At 45.1% G+C, this 21,058-nt stretch overlaps 1 protein-coding gene across 1 annotated transcript in view; it reads left to right on the top strand.

The window, feature by feature from the left end:
- Positions 1 to 11,588: 11,588 nt before the first annotated feature.
- The window catches only part of FAM102B (family with sequence similarity 102 member B), a 34,913-nt gene continuing 25,443 nt past the window's right edge, over positions 11,589 to 21,058 (top strand). The window contains exons 1-3 of the mRNA XM_018564549.1: positions 11,589 to 11,805; positions 12,868 to 13,002; positions 20,939 to 21,010. Coding sequence (XP_018420051.1) covers positions 11,654 to 11,805; positions 12,868 to 13,002; positions 20,939 to 21,010 — 359 coding nt within the window. The 5' untranslated portion in view covers positions 11,589 to 11,653. The remainder of the gene's footprint in view (positions 11,806 to 12,867; positions 13,003 to 20,938; positions 21,011 to 21,058) is intronic.

Raw genomic sequence — 21,058 nt, 5'->3', positions numbered from 1 at the left:
CCTGCTGCAGCAAAACTGACATTTCTATTTAAAAAAAATGATTTTTTTTATTTTTTATTCTTAAAGTGTGCAGTTCCCCCTCCCAAACAATACCAGACCCTTTGGCCTGGTTCACACCTGTACGTTTTGTAGCGCGTTCAACGCTCTACGAACGCTCTACAAAACGCTCAAACATGAAAATCCCATTGTTTTCTATGGGTATGGTTCACACCTTGCCGTATTTCAGCCCGTCTGAACGCGCTACAAAACGGCCTACGCCTGAAAAGGTACATGAGCTTCTTTGCGGCGTTTTTGTTGCGTGTTTCCATTGAGATACAGCCAAGTAGCCCTCGAAAACGCGTGTTTGTCGCTCGTTTTTTAACGCGGTAAAAACGCACGTCACGAAACGCGCGACAAACTTGCATATTCAATACGCCTAGGTGTGAACAGAGCCTTAAGGTCTGGTAGGAATGTTAGGAAGGATATTTAAAAAAAAAAAAAAGCTTTCCCTGGTGGTTGTGGGGGTCTGTGGGCAAGGGGGCTTATTTGCATCGGAGTACCCCTTTAATTAAGGGGGCACCCAGATGCCGCGCCCCTCCCTCACTAAAGGGTTAAATAAAATAGGGGGCGGGCCTTTTTCACGTCATTGTTCCAGTCTAAGAAGTCACGCTTGAGTGACCAGCTGGCTTTTATGCGATTTTACCTTAGCGCTATTTTATATATATTTCTTTGACCTAATAAACTTGGAATTTATTACGCTATGAGCGTATTCTTCATTTTTTTTGCCTGATTGGATATCTGACCTGGGGGACTTCTAAGGGCGGAGATCCCTGGTTCAACATCCCTGAGAAACAGGAGGTTTTTCTTTCTTTCCCTGGAGTTCCACTGAGCTGGAGAAGAGGATACACAGCTCCGGTTTCCATCTGACGAGATACACGGCTCTTTAAACATCAGAGATCCGGTGAGTGCATTCCCTTGAGGGGATTTTCTTGGTCTTTTTTCTGGATTTTCGTTGGACACATCACTGAACTGGAATACGCACCCGATTTCACTGTGGAGGTTTTTTTTTTTGGTTTTTTTTTGCTCTTATGGGGTTTTAATACTTTGAAAGACTCAGTCAATTTTGACTATCCACACACACACACATATATAATTTACCTAATAGAATTTTTTGTTAATTTTTTATGAATAATCAATTAATAACATTTTTATGCAGAGTGTTTTTTATGCAGAGTGTTGTTTATAATTTCATTGATATATGTTGTTTATTTACACACAAGACACATGCTTTGAACACTTTTTCAGATTTAAAACACAGGTTTATTTTTCAAGGAGTATATTTGATAAATTTTTTCTGTCTACTGAACAGTCGTCTTTTTCACATTGTTTCATTTTGGATCATTATCCTTTCACACACTGTCAGTTTTCTCACTTTATTTATATAGATGTCACTGACACTTTTTCATAAATTTTTTTATGAATGCTTCATGCTGGGATCATAACAGTTTGATCTTCTTATATCCATCACCGAAGGACGCTTAGCGCTGTACTATTTAACACATCTTAAATAAAATAGTTAATAAAAAGTCCAGACTTTTGATAAAATCCTTTAATTGAAAAGAAAAAAACAGACATATTTTTGACGAGTCTTTTATAAATAAATAGAAAAAAACAACCAAAGAATGGATCCACCGATGTAATCCATGGTCAATCACGACGTCACGTGACATAACTGGTTGCCAGGAGCTGGGCGGGATGCCGCACCTAAACCAGCCTGCCGCCGCCAATTCAGGTGGCAAAATGACTAGGGACACCCCTAAATGTATCCATAGCCCAAAGTTTTTTATTTTTATTTGGGATGGTGTGGTGAACACTAGCAGCCCATTCAGGGATAATCTGGTCAATACTTTTTCCCAGGTTTTTTTGGTAAAATTAGGTACCTCGGCTTATATTCGGGACGGCTTATACTCGAGTATATACGGTATCCTGAATCGTACCATATACGATTATATGTGGACTACCACTGACAGACACACCAGAAACTGTAGGTTCATATCACAGGAATCACCAGCCGCAGCATTAAGACAGATGTGAATGAGGCCTAGGGAAAGGCTTCCTCCTGCCTGCAGCAGACTGATGACATTATCTCAGCCTAGGCAGAGTCACCTGACTAGAGGTCAAGGATTGCTTTATAGGACTTGTTCATACAGGCGGCAAGGGGGTGGTAAAAACAAGTGCTTGATCCAAGTTTTTACCACCACCACCTATAAGGTACAATAGCAGACAATAAGCCCGGCAAACATGCCACAGCAAATTTTAAACAGAATGTCTCATTTGGCAGGCAGTGCCGATTGCCAAACACGACAATTGCAATAAATTGGACCATGCCAAAACATCATGAGTGTGTGGTTTGCAGTGCAGCATTGCAATTGAAAATCCCCAATGGGATAAAAAAAAAGGCATTCAGGAGGTGTCAGTATCGTCTCCCTAATCGGGCAGTCGCTGTTCTACCATCTTGTGAAAAGCAATCCACCGCAGAGGGGCATTAAAGCCAGACACCCGTCTGAAAGAGACCTGAATGGTAAAAGCTTTCTAGAAACATTACACTATTGTACATTGTGACATGTCTGGAATGTCAGTGAATTATTTGTGCACACTTGTAAAGTTACTGAAAGGTGCACTTTAAGGGTCCATGCCCACTAAAACCGCACCAAAAAGACACATGTAAGATGCACATGTGTTTACATCCTTTTATTTATTTATTTTTTGTAGGCGGTACCATCACTTCTACTATTAAAAGAGATGTGTTTGCGGCGTTTACATGTGTACATGAAAAATGCAGCCAGCTCTATTTTTTCAAAATGCAACGCACTGGTAGGAACTACACAATTGAACACTGACTATTTTGTGTGTATATACATTGTATTGCATTAAAAACATATTAAAAATGCATTGTTTGGGAATGGGCCCTAACTGCCATCTTCTCCAGATGCGTATACTCATTTTACTTTTGGAGCTTACACAGGCTATGAAGTTTCCTCTCAACCCCATGTGACAGTTTCGGGTTCCTAAGCCGATCAGCATGCGCCAGCACTTAGCACTTACCGCAATCACTGGAAGTTTTTCCCAGACAAAGCTCGGCTTCACTTTAAAGAAAATTTGCGATAAGCAAAAAATATAGGCTACAGTGACTGACCTTGCCTTGTCATCAGCCTGTCATTGTTGGTCACCCTAACCGCCCCCTCCGCTCATCCATTGACCTCCTGCTTTCCAGCTCCCTTGTCCACTCCTCCCATACTCGCCTCCAGGACTTCTCTAGAGTCTCTCCCATCCTCTGGAACTCTTTACCCCAACCTGTCCGTCTATCTCCCACCTTGACTGCCTTTAGGCGTTCCCTAAAGACTCATCTCTTCAAGGAAGCCTATCCCACCTCAACTTAACCACTCAACCATCACATTCTCAAATAATTCATCCCCACACAGCTACCTCCTCATGTATCATTTCCCCCTCCTCATTCAGATTGTAAGCCCCAGGGGCAGGGCCCTCCTTACCATCTTGTCTTGAATTGTAATGTCTTCCTTATATTGTAAAGCGCTGCGCAAACTGTTGGCGCTATATAAATACTATGTAATAATAATAATGTCACACAATGGGGGTGATTCAAAACAGCTTTTGCGACACATTTCAGGTCTAGCAACAACTTCATGTAACCTGTGCAACACCATCAGAGATCCAACGTGTGTCGCAGATTTATGTAGTCCTTATCTGTAATACTGTTCTAATATTTCCCTGTGACTGCCATACATTCAGGGAGTAATACCACCATTTCAGAGCTAAGAAACTGTCAGTAAAGAGCACCAATGTCATGTTGCTCAGCGTCCTTGGTTGCTAGGACGTAGGTACGGGCACTCTGTATAAATCCCACTGAATTACTTCAATATTGTCTTCATCACTGACCTAGAACAAAAATACAGTAGGGATAAGTGGAGTGATTGGCGAAATTTCATAGAAGGGGAACTTTCAATTTTATATGTGGAGCTGCTTATGAAGCCTTTTTTTAAAATTAAACCATGTTCACTTTAATATGGTAATAATAATAATTAAATGGGGAGCTTTCAAGGGCACAGTCCACACCCAAGGTGCGTTGTAAGGTTGCGCATGCATGCACAACCTTAGCAGTAGTCGCATAGCACCCCATAGATCCTGCATAGCCCACCTGAGGCTCTCTATGGTGGGCTCTGCAGTGTCCCAGGTGGGCAGGTCGTCGGGGTCCCTTTCCCTGTACATCCTCCCAACTCTTCTTACCTGCTGCTGCTGCTGGGGCCCAGCCTCCTCCACCCCCTCCCCTGTCACCTATGCCATGCCGCCCCTGGTACAGCTGATATCCATGTAAGGGGCCCTCCAGGCTGCCCAGACCCCTCACAGGTACCGGCCATACCCCCTGATGGCAGTGTTCTATCAAAGTTTGTGACTACGTTAGAATCATACAGTGTAATGTTCCCCATTATAATCCACTTTTATAATTAGATGAAATAACAGCACACAACCCCAGCCCCTCCCCCGCTTGGACCCACCCATCCAGAGCCTCACCGAATCTCAGGGAGGCGGTGTGTGCAGGGGGTGGGGCGTGTGACACACTTCTCCTCTACCGCCGCCTGCTACTAGGGACACGGCTGGGAGAGGAGTGGCGAGTCACAGGACCCGCCCCCTTGATGAGAAGCCCGTCGGCAGTGCGGGGCCCCGGTGTTCTAACACGGGGACCCTGCACTGCCCCATATTCCACCAGGGGGGGTGCCCAGCACCGGACCTCACTGGGCCCCCCCCACAGCCTCAGGCCCCGGTGCAGCAGCACTGGCTGCACTAGTGGTATTTCTGCCCCTGAGTAGTGATGTGAGTGGACTTGGTGCAAATCCAGTTCACTCAAACCCATGCAAAACTATCATTGCCCACCTGGCCCAATCAGTGGAGGCTGCGGCATTCCCCACCCGGTTATGACATGTAGCTGCAGGGCAGGGAATGCTCCGGCCACAACTGTTTGGGCCAGGAAGGGTGTGTTTCACTGACAGATTTGCCCGGGCCTGGGTGAACTCGGTTTACACCAAGCCCACGCACATCATTAGTTACAGTAGCTGCAATGGCTTCCACAGGAGATCCTTGACTGAGTGCAACCTCTTCAATCTGTGGGCAAAACTCACCTCTCTAATGAAACTGCTCCACTGGGATACCAACCTCCAAGCCATCAAGCACACTTTGCAAAAACTGACTCTTCCCTCCATGTGTCACTTACCACATTGACATTGTGACAACCAGTCTATCTGACATATTGGCACCAAGCATAGCCAGCTAGAAACGACTCACTGTCCAGAATAGCTGATATTTTTTTTCCATTAACAAAATCATGTTTAAAGGTACACACCGGTAACAATGGAAAATTAAAGTGACTCTAAACTCAGGAGTTAAATCTTAAAAATGCATTCAAGTACCTTAACTATTATTAACCCCTTCGTGACTGACGACGTACAGTGTACGTCGCCAGCATCGGGGCTGTTTAAACAGACTCCCGGCGACTTTTGCCTCCGGGACTCTGTTTAAACTTGTAGAGCCGACTGTCGGCTTTACAACAGAAGCGATCCTGTCGACTTACCTGTCGCCAGATCGCTTCTGCGTCCCGAAGAAGGGGCCCCCCCCCCCGCCGGACACCCCCGCCGTGCTTCCCGGGCTCCGTTGCCCCTCCTACGGGCCCGGGACCGGCGATCTTTGTGTCCGCGGGGAGCTGGGGAGGAGGTCGACGAACTTCCGTTCATCGATCCCCTCCCCGTTCTATGGGACCGGGAGCGATGCAGATTGCATCACTTCCGGTCCCTGGGCTGTCAGTTCTGGGCTCCTGCAGCCCAGCTATAAGCTATTGAAGTGCGATCTGCACTTCAATAGCTTATTTCCAGTGTAAAGGTGACACTGAGGGTCTTTTGGACCCCCAGCATCACCTTAAAGAGGACCTGTCACCACCATCTGCTATTACATGGGGGGGCTTGCAAGCCCCCCCATGTGATAGCAGTCAAAGTAAAGTAAAAAAAAAAAAAAAAACAGTTTTTAAAATTAAAATGAAATAAAATAAATCTAATAATAATAAAAAAAAATTTTTAAAAGTACCCCGCCCCCGCGAGCACGCGCGTCGCCACGTAAACACGCGTCGGGTGCGCCTACGCATGAAAACGACGAACGCGCTACACATGTTGGGTATCGCCGCGCACGCCGGAGTGAGAGCAATAATTCTAGGGGCAGTATTTTGGGGTATCTCTAAATTGATGACCTGTGGGGGCTTTTAAAGTGTCTTTTATTGATTTTTTGGGGTACTGCAGTTTTTCGCCGTTTCACGGTCGCACGCAATCTGTAAACTGGGCATGTTGGGTATCGTTTTACTCGTTGTAACCTCATCTTTTATATTTCATTAAAAAAATTGGTAATTTGTTGTGTTTTGGGGCATTTAATTAAATTTGTCACTAAATTTTGGGGTTTAATAAGGAGTTGCGCTAATATTGCGCAACATAAAAATTTTCAACTACCACCATTTTATTCTATAGGGTCTTGGCATTCAGAAAATATATAATGTTGGGGGGTTTTACGTCATTTTCAGGCCTAAAATGTGGAATATAACATGGGTGCAAAAATGGAAAAAAGGGCCTCAGTCATGAAGGGGTTAAAAATGTATCTTATTTGTGTATCACTCGGCTGTAGATCCTCAAATCATCTCTGAATTGGTGGGAGCTACTTTTGTTCCCCATGGTCCCTGCGTGTGTTGTAAAGTAGTCACTGCTTCAAGCTTGCTCACGTGACGGACTAAAATCTCACGTACGGTGAGCGTACGGCTGCGTAGTCCCATAGAGATGGACAGAGGCTGCGTACTAATCACACACAGCACCTGTCCTTCCTGGGAGCTGCCCTATACAGCCGTGCACGCAGCACGGAGCTGTACATGCCGGCTTTTTCTCGTGTGAATGAGGCCTTAAGGGAAAACTAAGTTTGAAAGGTCTGTGCATTTATTTTTGTGAACAAGCCAAGTTACTGCAGTCAGTTGTACCTGTTATTAAGCGCTCAGTGGAGCAAGGCTTTTTGTTTTGCTTCTGTTTATTTTGGCAGTTCTTGCTAGACCTGTTAATAAAAAAGAAAAGAACTTTACTTTGCACAAACTAAACCATTGTGTGGTGTTTCCCACCTTGAAGACTGTGTGGCTGTAAGGCCTGGTTCACACCTGGGCGTTTTACAGCGCGTTCCTACACGCTGTAAAACACTCAACATGTGAAAATCAATCATTGCATATGGGCATGGTTCCCACCTGGGCGTTTTACAGCGCGTTCCTACACGCTGTAAAACACTCAACATGTGAAAATCAATCATTGCATATGGGCATGGTTCCCACCTGGGCGTTTTACAGCGCGTAGGAACGCGCTGCAAAACGCCCTACGCCCAAATAAGTACAGGAGCTTCTTTGGGGCGTTTTGCCGCACGTTAAAAAAACCCATTAAAAAACCGCTCAGGTGTGAAACCAGCCTAAGATCCCAGGTCACAATATATACTTCAATTAACATCAACCAACAAAATGATTAAAAGTGTAATCCTTGCTTTTGCCACATCTATGTTAAAGGAGAATTATGAGGCGAGTGATTTTCACTCAGCCTCATAATCTGAGCCAACCTCTGACAATTAAACTGTCACAGGTCGGCTCAGTAGATCGGGAAGTGAGCGAACACATGATTAGGTCGGCCCTGTGCAGATATGGACTGGGCTATGGATAACAGGTACAATATAGAGGTTTAGAAGGAATTAATGTAATGTCATGTTTTAATGTTGAATGTTTTTCAGTTATGTAAGATGTGAGAAATTTGGATTGTTGTTTGGGAAAATTAATAAATATTTATATAACTTCTCGATCCTGTGCCGGCAGAGAGCCGTGACAGGGGAGGGACTGGATTCCCCCCTCCCCCTGTCCGATTCTCCAGTGCTGACTGGCGGAACGGACAGGGGAGGGGGCAGGTACAGCTGGCTCTGCCTCTAGATAGGCAGAGCCAGCTGTCACTCACGCAGCTGGGTGGATCCAGACATACTGTCGGCTGCGGCGTCTTAGTATACCGCGAGCTGTAGCTTGAGGTATACTGAGCTTTGGGTGATGGGAGGACGCTAGTTTGTGTCCTCCCGTTACCCTAAGGAGAACTATGGGGAAAAGCCCTACCCCATAGTTCTCCTTTAAGGGACGTCTCCTCATAAACATCCATTCATGGATAAGTCCATATATAAATAAATGAATGTATATTCTAAATGTGCCACTCTATATTTTTCTAAGGCAATGTGTCAAACTGTGAAAACATAGTCTAATGTGTATCAGATTCTCTCATAAAAATATATGTGATAAGATTATAAATAACATAAATAAACATCAATACATAATATGATTCAAAAATAAAGTGCACAAACTTTGCACGTGCAAACAATACATAAAGTAAGTTCCCAAAGGTAGAAAGTTCCACTAGAAAGGTGCATGCACTACTTGTGTGTGAGATCTCCATGATAATTTCCACGATAACCAATCACCCACAGGAGTGCTGCTCACCTTATATAAAAACCTTAGAACAAGGTCAGAAAACAGCAATCCCCTTTCACTTAGTAGGTATAGTCGAACGGTAAAAACCCGGAAGGCAACAACACCCGCCATCATGCCAAAGTGTGTGACGTCATTGCGCACGTACAATGTCATCGTGCACATTTGTGATGAGGTCACACGCGGTTACCTGCCGGCGGCCATCTTGGTGAAGGACGCCAGCAGAGAGAGGAGGGGACGTTAACCCGGCCGCATAAGATATGCCGCCAGGTCCCCTCCTCTCTCGTGCACCAGTCAGGTCATTTTGGTGTCACCCTCTCCAATAGTGTGTGGCTGCCCCCCGCACCCCCTAGTGACACTACTGAGCCAGAGCACGAGGATTAAATGTGCGGCTTTTTTTTTTTTTTAAATCAGCAAACCATATGAAAGCAATGAGGCTGCCATAGTCCCATAATGTGAGTGTTGCATACGCTGCTGCTCCCAGTTCATTTGTGTTGAAGAGTGGTGGGAATTCACTAAAAAATGCCTACTTTCATTTTAACTAGACATGTGCACGGCTGAAAATTTCGTATCGTTTTTTTCATTTTCTGAAGTTAATAAAATAAAAAAATAAAAATGTGTGGGGTCCCCCCCCAATTCATACCAGACCCTTTAGGCCTGGTAGGAATTTTAGGGGGACCCATGGCACAAAAAAAAAATGCATGGGGTCCCCCCAAAATACATTGCCTTACCCTTGATCTGAGCAGCAGCCTGCACCATACCAGGCCACATGCCCTCAAAATAGGGAGGGTGATCCATGTTAATAAGGACATGGGCCTCTTCCTCATGTCCTCAGGGTCTGCAGGCAGGGGGGCTTATCTGAATCTTGGTGCCCCCTTTTAATATGGGTTGAGTGTAATATTTTACAGTGCATGCACGAGATGATGGTTTTTAATAGATGAGTATAATATTGTACGGTGTGTGATCTCATGTGCCTCATATCGTGCATGCACTGCATGAATTACACTTGAGAGGAGGCGAAAACGTAATCAACGTGCTGACAGAGAAAAGGAAAAATAAGCCGACCAATGATGTTATTTTTAAAAATGGGGGTACATGCCGCACAGATGCAGTGTGAATGTGGCTAACTATGTAAAAATAATTGCAGGGACATATATGTGTGCTTGATTAGCCAAATCGTTTTTCATAGAAGTGGAGTTTTCTGAGAGGCATTAAAAACCCATACTGTTTGCTGGAAAGGAACTTGTCCTGTTTGCCGATGCTCTGCACTACCAGCTTCACCCGCGAGGTGTCACTAGATGACACGTGTGTCTCCCTTATGAGTTCCAGCCTGCAATCCAAAAGCTCTCCACTAGGTAACACCACTGAGACAACACTATTGACACACAGGTACTACGGAAGCCTGGAGGGGACTAAAAGGGTAGAGAGCAATCCGGGCGGGACACGGAGGCAGCATTTCCTTCAGACCGGGCAGCCGGTAGCACTTGGATTGTAAACATTGGAGCGCAAGGACTGCGAATACCGAGAGACAGAGCTTCAGGAGTCCAGGCGACGGAGTGTTCGGAGAAAATAGCTCCAGGACGATATAAACCCGTGCAGGACTCCGCTAGCACCATCTAGCTGGATGATACACATCTGTGTTCCACTTACAGAGGAGCATTGCGATATATGTGTGAGGGGGAGGCAGGAAGCACACCAAGAGCATACATATATCTTATTGCATTGTACAGCTGATTTTATGTTATATACAGTGTGCAGCAGCAGGGAGCTAATGTAGGCATGTATACTGACAGACCTGCATACTGACACACAGACACTGATACACTGACCCGATGACACTGCCACACTGATACTGGCATACTGACCCGATGACACTGCCACACTGAGACTGGCATTCTGACACAGACACACTGATACTGACATACTGACACACTTATACTGGCACTTTGATACTGGCATACTGCTGTTGACACTGACACACTGATACTGGCATACTGCTGTTGACACTGACACACTGATACTGGCATACTGCTGGTGACACTGACACACTGATACTGGCATACTGACCTGGTGACACTGCTGCACTTATACTGGTACTGGCATACTGCTGGTGATACTGACATACTGACCCGGTGACACTGCCACACAGGTACTGGCACACTGATCCTGGAATACTGACCTGGTGACACTGGCACACTGATCCTGGCATACTGACCTGGTGACACTGGCACACTGATCCTGGAATACTGACCTGGTGACACTGGCACACTGATCCTGGCATACTTAACCGGTGACACTGCTGCACTTATACTGGCATCCTGCTGGTGACACTGCCACACTGATCCTGGCATACTGACCCGGTGACACTGACATACTGATTGAAGATCAGGGGGTATAGTCAGTCATTCTACTATCTGGCATTGCCGGCTCTGAGTAATGTGGAGAATAAAATCCATTGCATAGCGCTGAGCATTGCTGATCTCTGAAATGTAAGATTCAGTGTCATCCATATTGTGCTAGCAGTATGTGAATCGGGAACACCGGGGCTGGGATGACATTCCTGTAAGATTTTAGGACACAGATGTGTATGAACTTTGCCTGGGAGGTATTAGTGCTCCGAGGCTGATGAGTTTATAAACACAAGGAGTGACTTTTGCCACGGCACAGCCCATGTAGCTTTCCTGATGTCGGGTAGGACCTGATGTTGAAATTTAAAGTGGACATCGGCGTGTGCAGTGTCAGCAGTCAGGAGCTGGAATTAAAGGAAGTGGAAGCTGGATGGGACGGTCATTGCAGCACATACCAGAGAAAGGATGATTCTCTTCCAAGAAGAGTAGAACTGACCAGCAATTAACATTTCACTGACATCAGGCTCCTCGGTGAATAGAGACGATTTGTGTCGTTCTGGCAGCGGGATCTGGGATACTTTGAGAAAACGTTGGAAATTGTACTTTATACCTGTTCTCGTTTTGTTTCCAGAGGGCTCAGTCTCATCGCTGCCACTAAGTCATTGCTTCTGCCCCCTCATTCCATTACTCTGCCGTCTCATCTATTCATCGTATCGCCCTGTGATTCCAGTTTATGGCTTTCATCATGATGAAAAAGAAGAAATTTAAGTTTCGGGTGGATTTTGAGCTGGATGAACTGTCTTCTGTTCCTTTCGTGAATGGGATCTTGTTCTGTAAAATCCGCCTTCTGGATGGTGGCAGCTTCAGCGTGGAGTCCAGCAGGTGAGATGATCTGATGGCTATGCATTGGGTGCTATGACAATAACAAGAATAAACGTCCGGCCGATATTTATTAATCACATTCTTTCCAGAGCCTGTGAAGTGTTTTATTTAATGTTTTCTAAATTTCAATCTTGATATGTTGTTGAAGGCAATCAGATCAAACACTGGCCACCTCAAAGCTATGTAGATATTGCAGGATGGCCACCACATTGGAATCAATGTTAAACAAATGTGTCACTGTCCTGACACTAAGACCCCATTCATACCTGAGTTTCCCCAAAGCGTGACAATGCTTAACGTGAAGAACCCCATTATTTTCAATGGTGCCTGTTCACACCTGAGTGTTGCTTGTAGCTTGAAAAAGTACATCAGCTTCTCTTTGGGCAGAATCATGTGTTTTTGGTCCATAGACTTATTTTGCTGTGTCCTGAAAAAGTTAAGTAATATGCACCTTGTAGGTCAGACAGTGGCAACCAATGATGTATAGGGGCTTGGTATGAACCCAGTTCACCAAAGTTTGCCCAAGCCCACGCCAAACTGTAAACGAAAGGCCCCCCTCGCGGCCCAATCAGTTGCTACATATAACAAAAGGGATGGATTGCCCCTTTCCCAACTAATTGGGCCACGGGGAGGGATGTGACCGTCACAGTTTTTCATTTAGGCAAACTGGGTTCAAACACCACACCTTTCACATCACTAGTGGCAACCTCAGTCATACATTATATAGCTTGATGGGAGATTTCCTGTAAGGAATCCATCCACCCAAAAAGTAATATATCAGGTATAGTAGGGGTCTGGTGGGATAAGTCACCTGTAGTTTCTTGGGGGCTCCAGTGCCATGAATCTTTCCTCTGCTCGCTCCTACTTGGCGTTTTAGGTGTTTCCACTCCTGTTGCATTAACCACAATGTAAAACAGTGTCGGATAATCTTTTAAAACTTTCTGCTGGTATGCAGCCTTGAATATTTAAATGCAGATACTCTCATCACTGCAGTTTCCTGAAGAATAGAAGAAAATGTGAAAGCTGAATTCTTTAACAAAACAAAAGTGCTTAGGTTCCCTCCAGGCTACAAGACCTCTCCCCTACGCTCTGCGAGTTGGTGGCTTGCCGACGTCATCAAGTACAATGCAGGGTCCGTAAACCCGCATTGTACGAGGACGCCGAGGGACAGTCCTCAAGTCGGAGCATAGGGGAGATGAGGTGAGTGGCCACTGCCAGGGGAGCGGGGATCAGGTAAGTAAAACTGCTTTAACCTGCTACCCCTAGACCCAAGCAAGTAGTTAACTCTTGCAGTGCGGGGGAAGCCACACTGCACGGGGAGTTTTTTTTCCCTCCCTGGGGTCAGTAGCTAAAAGAAGTCTAACTAGAAGAAGCCTGTATAGGACTATGTTGAATAGTTAGAATCATTCATTTTCGGTGGGCATTGTGTTAAATCTGCGTTTCTTGCAGAACCATGGTGCTGCTGCTATCCAACACTTCCAAATGGGTCAAATTCCTCATTTACTGCTGCACCACGTGGTTCCTCCTACCCGCATTCATGTCACAATATGAGACAACAGTCATGTAAGGCTTAGCATAGGAGACACTTTGTACAGCAGGGACACAATATTCAACGACCCCAAAAGTTTCGGATAGACACACACGGCTTACTAGCACACGCAACGGTGGCTCCATAGGACCCTGCAAGGGAAAGGAGACACCCTAAAACAGAATGTCAGGGTCAGTGGTCAGGAGACCAGCTGATTCTTCAGAAAACTAATACTTTTAAACATAAAGAATCAGCATCCATTGAAAAGGATTTATTCAGCAGTTGAAATGCACTATATTGCCAAAAATATTGGGATGCCTGCCTTTGCATGCACATGAACTTTAATGGCGGTTGCTTTAAAGATACCAGTCATTAGAAAAATATTGAAACTGGCAATGATGACCTCTTTTGAAAATGCTGGCTTTCTGTTTGACAGGCTATGATATTTTCTAGGTCATTGTCCCCAGAACAAGTCTAGGGATAAGAAATTCTGACCACACTTGTTCCAGGTCTGTGACCACATGCAACCAGAAGCCCCGGGCGCCTAGCATTTTCAGATGGAGGACACTATTGTAATTTCCATATTTATTTCATACTAGTTGTGTTTTTATTCCCTGCCATCTACCAAAACCGTTTTGGATGGGCAGACCATTTCATTGGTTGTGTCACTGATTGACCTGTCTGAGTGCTCTTAGTGCCTTTATCTGTAGTATATGTACTCTGTCTGTTGCTGATAGCAGAACTCTCACATTTAACTTTATCACTTATGACTGCCGCTCCATGGGTCCAGTAAATGGTCTGGGATGGCGGGGAGTTGCGGCCAGGTCTGGAGTTATTTATTCCATAGGCTCTAGAAAAGGTTATTCTGGATCGCGCTTCTGTGTGAAGTCAGGTCATTGAGAGTGAGCTCCCTGGCCACCACTCCATGTCGGGATGTTACCTGGCTGAAGTATTAGGTGTTTAATACAGGAAGCGCATGTTTTAGGAGGGTTCCTGTCTGTGAGGTGGAACATACAGACTCAATGGGGGTGATTTAATTGACCGTAAAGTGAAGCTCTATTCTCTTCGCCCTCATTCACACCTATATTTTAGGTGTATTTAGGGATTTCTGCATCAGGAGCTTGAGATTTTCCTGCAGCAGGAATCCCAAATCTGCCATTTAGAAGTGGCAACTTTTACCCGTTCAAGTTAATGATTGTGTGACAGGAGGTGCATTGGAAAGTGGCAGAACGTTGGCACACTGCATGCAATCATATGTGGTTAGGAATCATTCACTATCCCTGGGTGCGCTGATCGAGTCACATGTGATTACATGCGGTGTGCCAGGTTTCTGCCACTTTTAAATGCAGGTGCCGGGGGGCGGGTAATGACTCGTCGCCTGGCTTACTGACTGGCCAGCTTCCCGACCAATCGGGAAGCTGGGCGGCGAGTCATTACACGCCGTCAGGCTTCCTAATTAGCTGGGATGCCAAGTGACGACGGTGCATGGAGCCAGCTTTCTGGCCATTCAGGAAGCCCGGGGGTCGGGTCATGACCTGCCCCCCGGCTTCCTGATTTGGCCTGCATGCCAGTTCCATGCTCCCTGGTAACGAGGGAGCATGGAGCCGGCTTCACGACCAATCAGGAAGCCTGGTGACATGTAATGACTCGCCGCCTGACTTCCTGATATCGGAAGTTCCTGTATCAGGATAGACATCAAGAGCATTTGGGCAAGTACTCACCCAAATACTCGGTATCGATACTAGTATCAGTATTGGTGCATCCCTATTTAATACATGCATACATGCATAGATCTGAAACATGCCGCATTCCCATCTCTTCCACTGTCTCTTACCTCTGCAGCAATGAAGCCGGCACCCTGGCAGGTGGTCATGTGCTTCCTTATTGGATGGGAAGCCTCAGCCACGCTCCGTCGCAGCTCCCCAGGCACCAACAACTGTGGTTGCTATGTGAGGGATGTAAGGGGTAAGTGCTACTGCGCTCTGTATCACTGAGCCGGTCACAGAGAGAGCTTTGTGATCTCTCCACCGGCTCAGTGACTAAAAACATTGTGCCTGCTATTGTTACGGTGTTGCACTCAGGGTGGTAAGGGTGTGCCCAGGCACATCCAGCACACCTATGAATTCCTACTGCAGGAGGTCCTGATACAGGAATCCCAAATTGCACCTCAGCTATAGGTGTGAATGAATCCTTGAAAGGCTAATTCATCTTTTCACAAAAAAAGTAAACTATGTCCAGACACCCTCCTTACCCTGTTCATGTCCCTCCTTTACTTATCTGTAAGGATGACTCTCACCAGCCACCGAGGCCACCTGGTATAATGCATGTATTTGAGGAAGCTGAGGGACCAACAACAACCCAGAATCTCAGGGAGGTGAGCAGAGCAGAGACATAAGGTACGTATTACACCTTATTCCTCTACCCCCAGGCAAAAACCAGCCTTTTTTGACCCCACAGTAAGGGTCATTTTATTATCTTTTATTGGTTCCTGGAGTGGAAAAACATCTGATTTCAGTCATCTAGGAAGGTGATTCATGTGTCCTGGCAGAGTCTAAGTATGGTTACTTCTTCATTACTCAATGCTGCTTGGAAAACAAAAACATCTGAAAAATTGTCACGGAGAAATGAACACATTTTCAAAATGGTAATGTCACTTCTCAGATATTGGAAGCCGTGTGGCTCCCTGATAAACTAGAATACATTAAAAGGGATTTCCAGGAATCCTGAAAATCATCTTGTTTGGTGCTTTATACTTAACTAGGACCAAGGTCTTCAGTGGACGACATAATCTTCAAGGATATGTCATAATGGCTACACTGCTGACTTTCCTCCCAACAGTTCTACCTGACTGGCTGCCAAGCTGATCCTCTGGTTTCAGGAATAAGTCACAGTCCTGGAATATAAATGCAGCTAGTGGAGGGAGGCTTTATTTGGGTCAATATGCTGCAGGGGGTATCAGCATGACAGCCAGGCAACTAGGATATTGAAAATAGGTCAACCATGGAAGTCTTCTTTCTTCTTTCATGACAAGTTTCCTGTAAAGGTAAAGTCCAAGAGGATATACAAGACACACATTATTGAAGCTCTGTGTTCAGCTGTAAATTCATTTTTTAAAGCAAGCCTTAATATAACTTGATATCAACATCTTCCCTGTACTACAGAGCTCGGAAAGGGAAAGGATGGAGCAGCACAAGAAGCTGTAGCAGTTGTCTGTGCAAAAAGGAATGTGCTAGTAGTAGCTGCTACTCCTTTCACTGTCCAGTCACAGGCTGGTGGAGATAAAAGACCTGCATCAAATGAAAAATCAAGTCCCTGCCCATATAGACCTAGTACTATTTTTGGGAAATGCTAAAATATAAGACCTACCCCGAAAATAAGACCTAGTTGTGACCATTCCCAGGGCTGGTGGTGGCATAAGGGGGAACTTGAAGAGTTGCGGGAGAGGATAAGCGGTGCCAACAAAGCCAGCGCTAGAGGAAGTGAGGGAGCAGAGCCGCATAAGCTGATGCCTCCTCTATTGCGCCGGCTCCTGTCACAGGCGGAGTGATACCAAATGTACTCCGCCTCTTGGAAAGGTACGGCACCACTGATTGCCCTGATCACCATATTTTTGTACATGAATACATGTAGACTGTTGTACATGAATAAGTGTGGATTGTTGTACATAAAAAAAATAAGACCAAGTGTGTTTTTTTGGGTTTTTTTTGAGCCAAAAAAAATATAAGACAGCGTCTTATTTTCGGGCAAACACGGTAGAAGTGATTTTCTTTTTTACAGTCATCCATTCACCTCTATGAGGCAGTATTCTCCCTCGCCCATGTGACCCAGGCCACCAGTGTTCCCTGATCCCTCTAATGATATAATACTCACCTCAGGGCATTTCCAAGTTTAGAACTGTCAGATCCTGGGGAGTAGTAGAACCTTAAAGTCTCCATAAAGAGAACCTGCCACTGCTTAGTTACTATCACATAACCCTTGTGATAGTAATACATTTAAGGTAAAAGACTTGACACAGTGTCGTTTTTTATATTTAACCCGAAAATTTGGAGATTTTGTTGCACTTGTGTGAATGAGGATGAATTTAAGTGTGTTTTTTTTTGCTGAAAATATACTTTGATAAACAGTTGTGCAAATATATAGTAATATAAAAGATTGCAACTACCTTTGTCATATTCTGCAAGTCCTCTCATTTTAGAAAGTCTATATCATTTTGGGTCTAAAGTACATTTTTGTTAAACAAAATGCGCATATTCGCTTGAGTGTGAGCTCCGGCAGCAAAAGGGTTAATACCTGGAGTCATTGGCTTAGAAAAAAAAAATTTAAATCGGGAAAGCCAAAGTGAAGTCGGAGCTAATCTGTATGGTGAGTGGGATAGCACTGGAGCCAGTGAATGAGCATCACAGCCAGGAGTCTTCGGATATATAGAGGACAGATGAGCAATGCCTGCCTGTATATATCCCCTCTACAGGATCCTATAATTATAGTGTTGTGATTTTTCTGTAGCTTATAGGTCTTTTATGGGGCAGTCCACCCAAACATGATATTTTAGCTAGTGGAGCCTGGTGGCTACGTGTGCCCTTGGACTCTTAAATGTTTTTGCTATTCCAGCAGTGAGTTCTTCCTGCCAATTTCCAATTCTGTTTCTGGCCACTTTTAAGCTTCGGGTGTTCCCACCCCACTCTGTGTGTTTTGGCACACCTTGGTGCATTTTTCATAAATTGAATTGATAATCCAGCAGTGACGTGGGACCTCCTCGTAATGAACACAGCGGGTGTGCAGACACAGGAACTCCAAAATGGATATCATATCTCACCAATTAAATTGGACCTGAATAAAGCGAAGACTTGCTATGTTATTGGGAAAATCAAGAAGTGTTCATTGTGCCTGAGTAGTGCCCTGAAAAATACACCTTTTTGTCTTGAGTTCCTCCTGAGTGTGAGGGTGCCTACAGCCTCATAGCTTTATATCTGCAGTGTAAGATCTAAGGCACTGCTGCCTCTGACTGCAAGTCTCTGGATATTTGAAGTGAGATTTGGTGATGTCATTATTGCGCTGCTCACTGTTTTACTTGCTGGAGGCTTTGAGATGAGGAAGCAAAGCCCTGCCTCTACCAAGATGGCTGACTCTGCACAGAAGCACAGGGCAGAACAAGACATGGTAAGCCAGTAATTGGGGGAAATATCAGCTGCAGGGGAATCGCAACCAATACTGGTGACTAGGTCTTTACCCTCTGTCTGCTTTTTTGGGGGGAACAACAGGGAAAGTTCAGTTACTCTTGCCAAGGAGATATAAGGAAGTGACACGCGTTTAACTCTAGAATCCAACAAGAAATGAACTGGGTTGACTGAACCTAAAATAAATGTGTCCATGGAAGGCCAGCATTTCTAATCATGTATTCATTTCCACATTGAATTGAAATTATTTTTACTCCTATTCCTACTCCTATTCATCTCAATGATCCTGAAGTTTGAAAACTTATTTACATATTTACTTCCTTTAATGCAGTGACACATACATACTACGCCCTCTGCATATGCACTGCTTTGTCACCCATTTCACAGACCCTGCTGTCTGAACTACAGATACGTTTCAGGAGATACAAAATGACTACTTGCAGATAGCGAAGTACTGCGGGATGTGTTGTCCTTAGAAAATGAAAGTAAACCAAAGAAATGAGCAGGGAATCCAGGAAGTTGTGGAAAGTAGGGATGCACCAATATCGGTATCGGTGCCAATACCAAGTATTTGGGCGAGGACTCGTACTCAACCAAATCCTCTGATACCGGAGCTTCCAGTCAGAGGAAGTTTTTTGTATGACCGGCAGTGCTGTAGGGGAACATGGATCCAGCTTCCTGTGCGATCAGGAAGCTGGGCGGCGAGTAATGAACAGCCGGCTCCTTGCTGATTGGCCAGGAAGCTGGCCTCCCGGTCAATCAGCCAGCCGAACAGCTGCTTTGATGCTGATGGACTGGGAAGCTGGCTTTCCAGCCCATCAGCATCGAGGTGGCTTCTGGGGCCAATGAGGAAGCGGGGAGGCAGGTCATTACTCGCCGCCTGGCTTCCTGATTGGCCAGGAACCCGCCTCGATGCTGATTGGCTCGGAAGCCGGTTTCCCGGCCAAGCACAATCAAGCTGGCCAGACGACATGGAGCAGGCTTCTCAGGCAATCAGATTGCCCGGGAAGTCGGCTCCATGCCAGTAGAAGCACTAGCATCGGTACTTGATATCGACGAGTACCAAAAGCAAAGTAGCAGATAGGCAACGCTTACAACTGGAAGTAGATATTTCAAGCAAGCTTATATTGGATTGTCAAAAATAACTAGTACAGTGGCACCTCGGTTCAAGAACTTAATTTGTTCCACGATTCTGGTCATGAACCGAATCAAACTGTGATCAGATGGCAATCTCGACTGGAGGAAGCCACGACCAGTGTCGGAGCAAGGAAGATGGCTGCGGTTGTGTTCGTCACCCAATGTGGAGTTCGCGAACGGAAGCAAACTTTTGCTGAGCTTCCTGTTCGCGAACCGAATTGTTTTGCAAACAAAAGCGTTCGTGAACCGAGGTACCACTGTACTTGTATTGCTATTCCGATGCTGCTGTTATTAAATGAAGGAGTATGCTGTGACTATACCCTCATATTGTAAACTTTGCTAGACATCCAACTGATATCAGAACAACACAAAACGTTGCTAGGAACAAACTAATATGGTGACAGGAATGAAGTTCAATTAGGTGATATGTTGCAAAAAAATTCTGGTTTTCTGTCTGACTCACACAGGGAAGTGATGAGTCAATGTAAAGGAAGCATTCTGTGTTCTGCATCTGCCCCTTGGTGATGACTTCTGTTTATATTGATTAGTTACTAAGGGGAACCTGAGCTGTCAAAACCACATCTGCAGCCAGCATGTGCGCACTGCCTAGGCACAGATTCCACTTCCTCTCTGTATGCTTCACTCTTCAGTACAGTTGTGCTCAATTTGCATACCCTGGCAGAAATTGCGACATTTTGGCATTGGTATTGAAAATATGATCATGCCAAAAAAGTATTTTATTTAACCACTTGCTGTCTGGAGCAATCTCTTACTATTTGCGCACACATGATAAAATCAGAATTTTTACAATGATATATTTTCTGAAAACAAAGGCCCTGTAGAATAAAAAAATGCTAGTTACAATTTTGTATGTCACACTCTATTTTCGCAAATGTTTATCAAACCAGTATTTTTAGGCTACAATACACTAAAAGGAAATTTAGTGCACAGAAATAGAATATAATACACAATTTTTGGGTAAAGTATAAAAGACAGGGTCACGTCGGGTAAATTGATACCAAGCATGTGAAGCCTTAAAATTTTGTGCGCCTGTGAAACTGCAAACAACTACAATCCCCCAAATTTCCCATAGGTGCCGCTTTAAGCTTTAACTGCTCATCAGTTTAGTGCTAACAGTGATTGATGGTCCTAGAATGATTGCTCTCACTCCGATTTTCGCGGTGATATGTAACGCGTGGCACAATTTTCGTTTTTGCACATAGGCGCATCCGACTCGTGTTTGCGTTTGTATGTGCGGGCCAGGGGACTTTTTTTTTTTTTGCCGTGCCTGTTCCAGGCCCGCACAGGGAACAGCAGAGCCCGGGGTAGCCGACAGCAAAGGAGGGGGGGAAGCACACTCCGCCGCTCGGTACAAACGATCAGGCGGATATACAGCTGCCAATTTCCTTGTGCCTTA

The sequence above is a fragment of the Nanorana parkeri genome, unplaced genomic scaffold, assembly GCF_000935625.1.
Source record: "Nanorana parkeri isolate BGI_ZX_2015 unplaced genomic scaffold, ASM93562v1 scaffold759, whole genome shotgun sequence".
Lineage (NCBI taxonomy): Eukaryota > Metazoa > Chordata > Amphibia > Anura > Dicroglossidae > Nanorana > Nanorana parkeri.
This window is presented reverse-complemented; position numbering and strand designations above follow the sequence as displayed.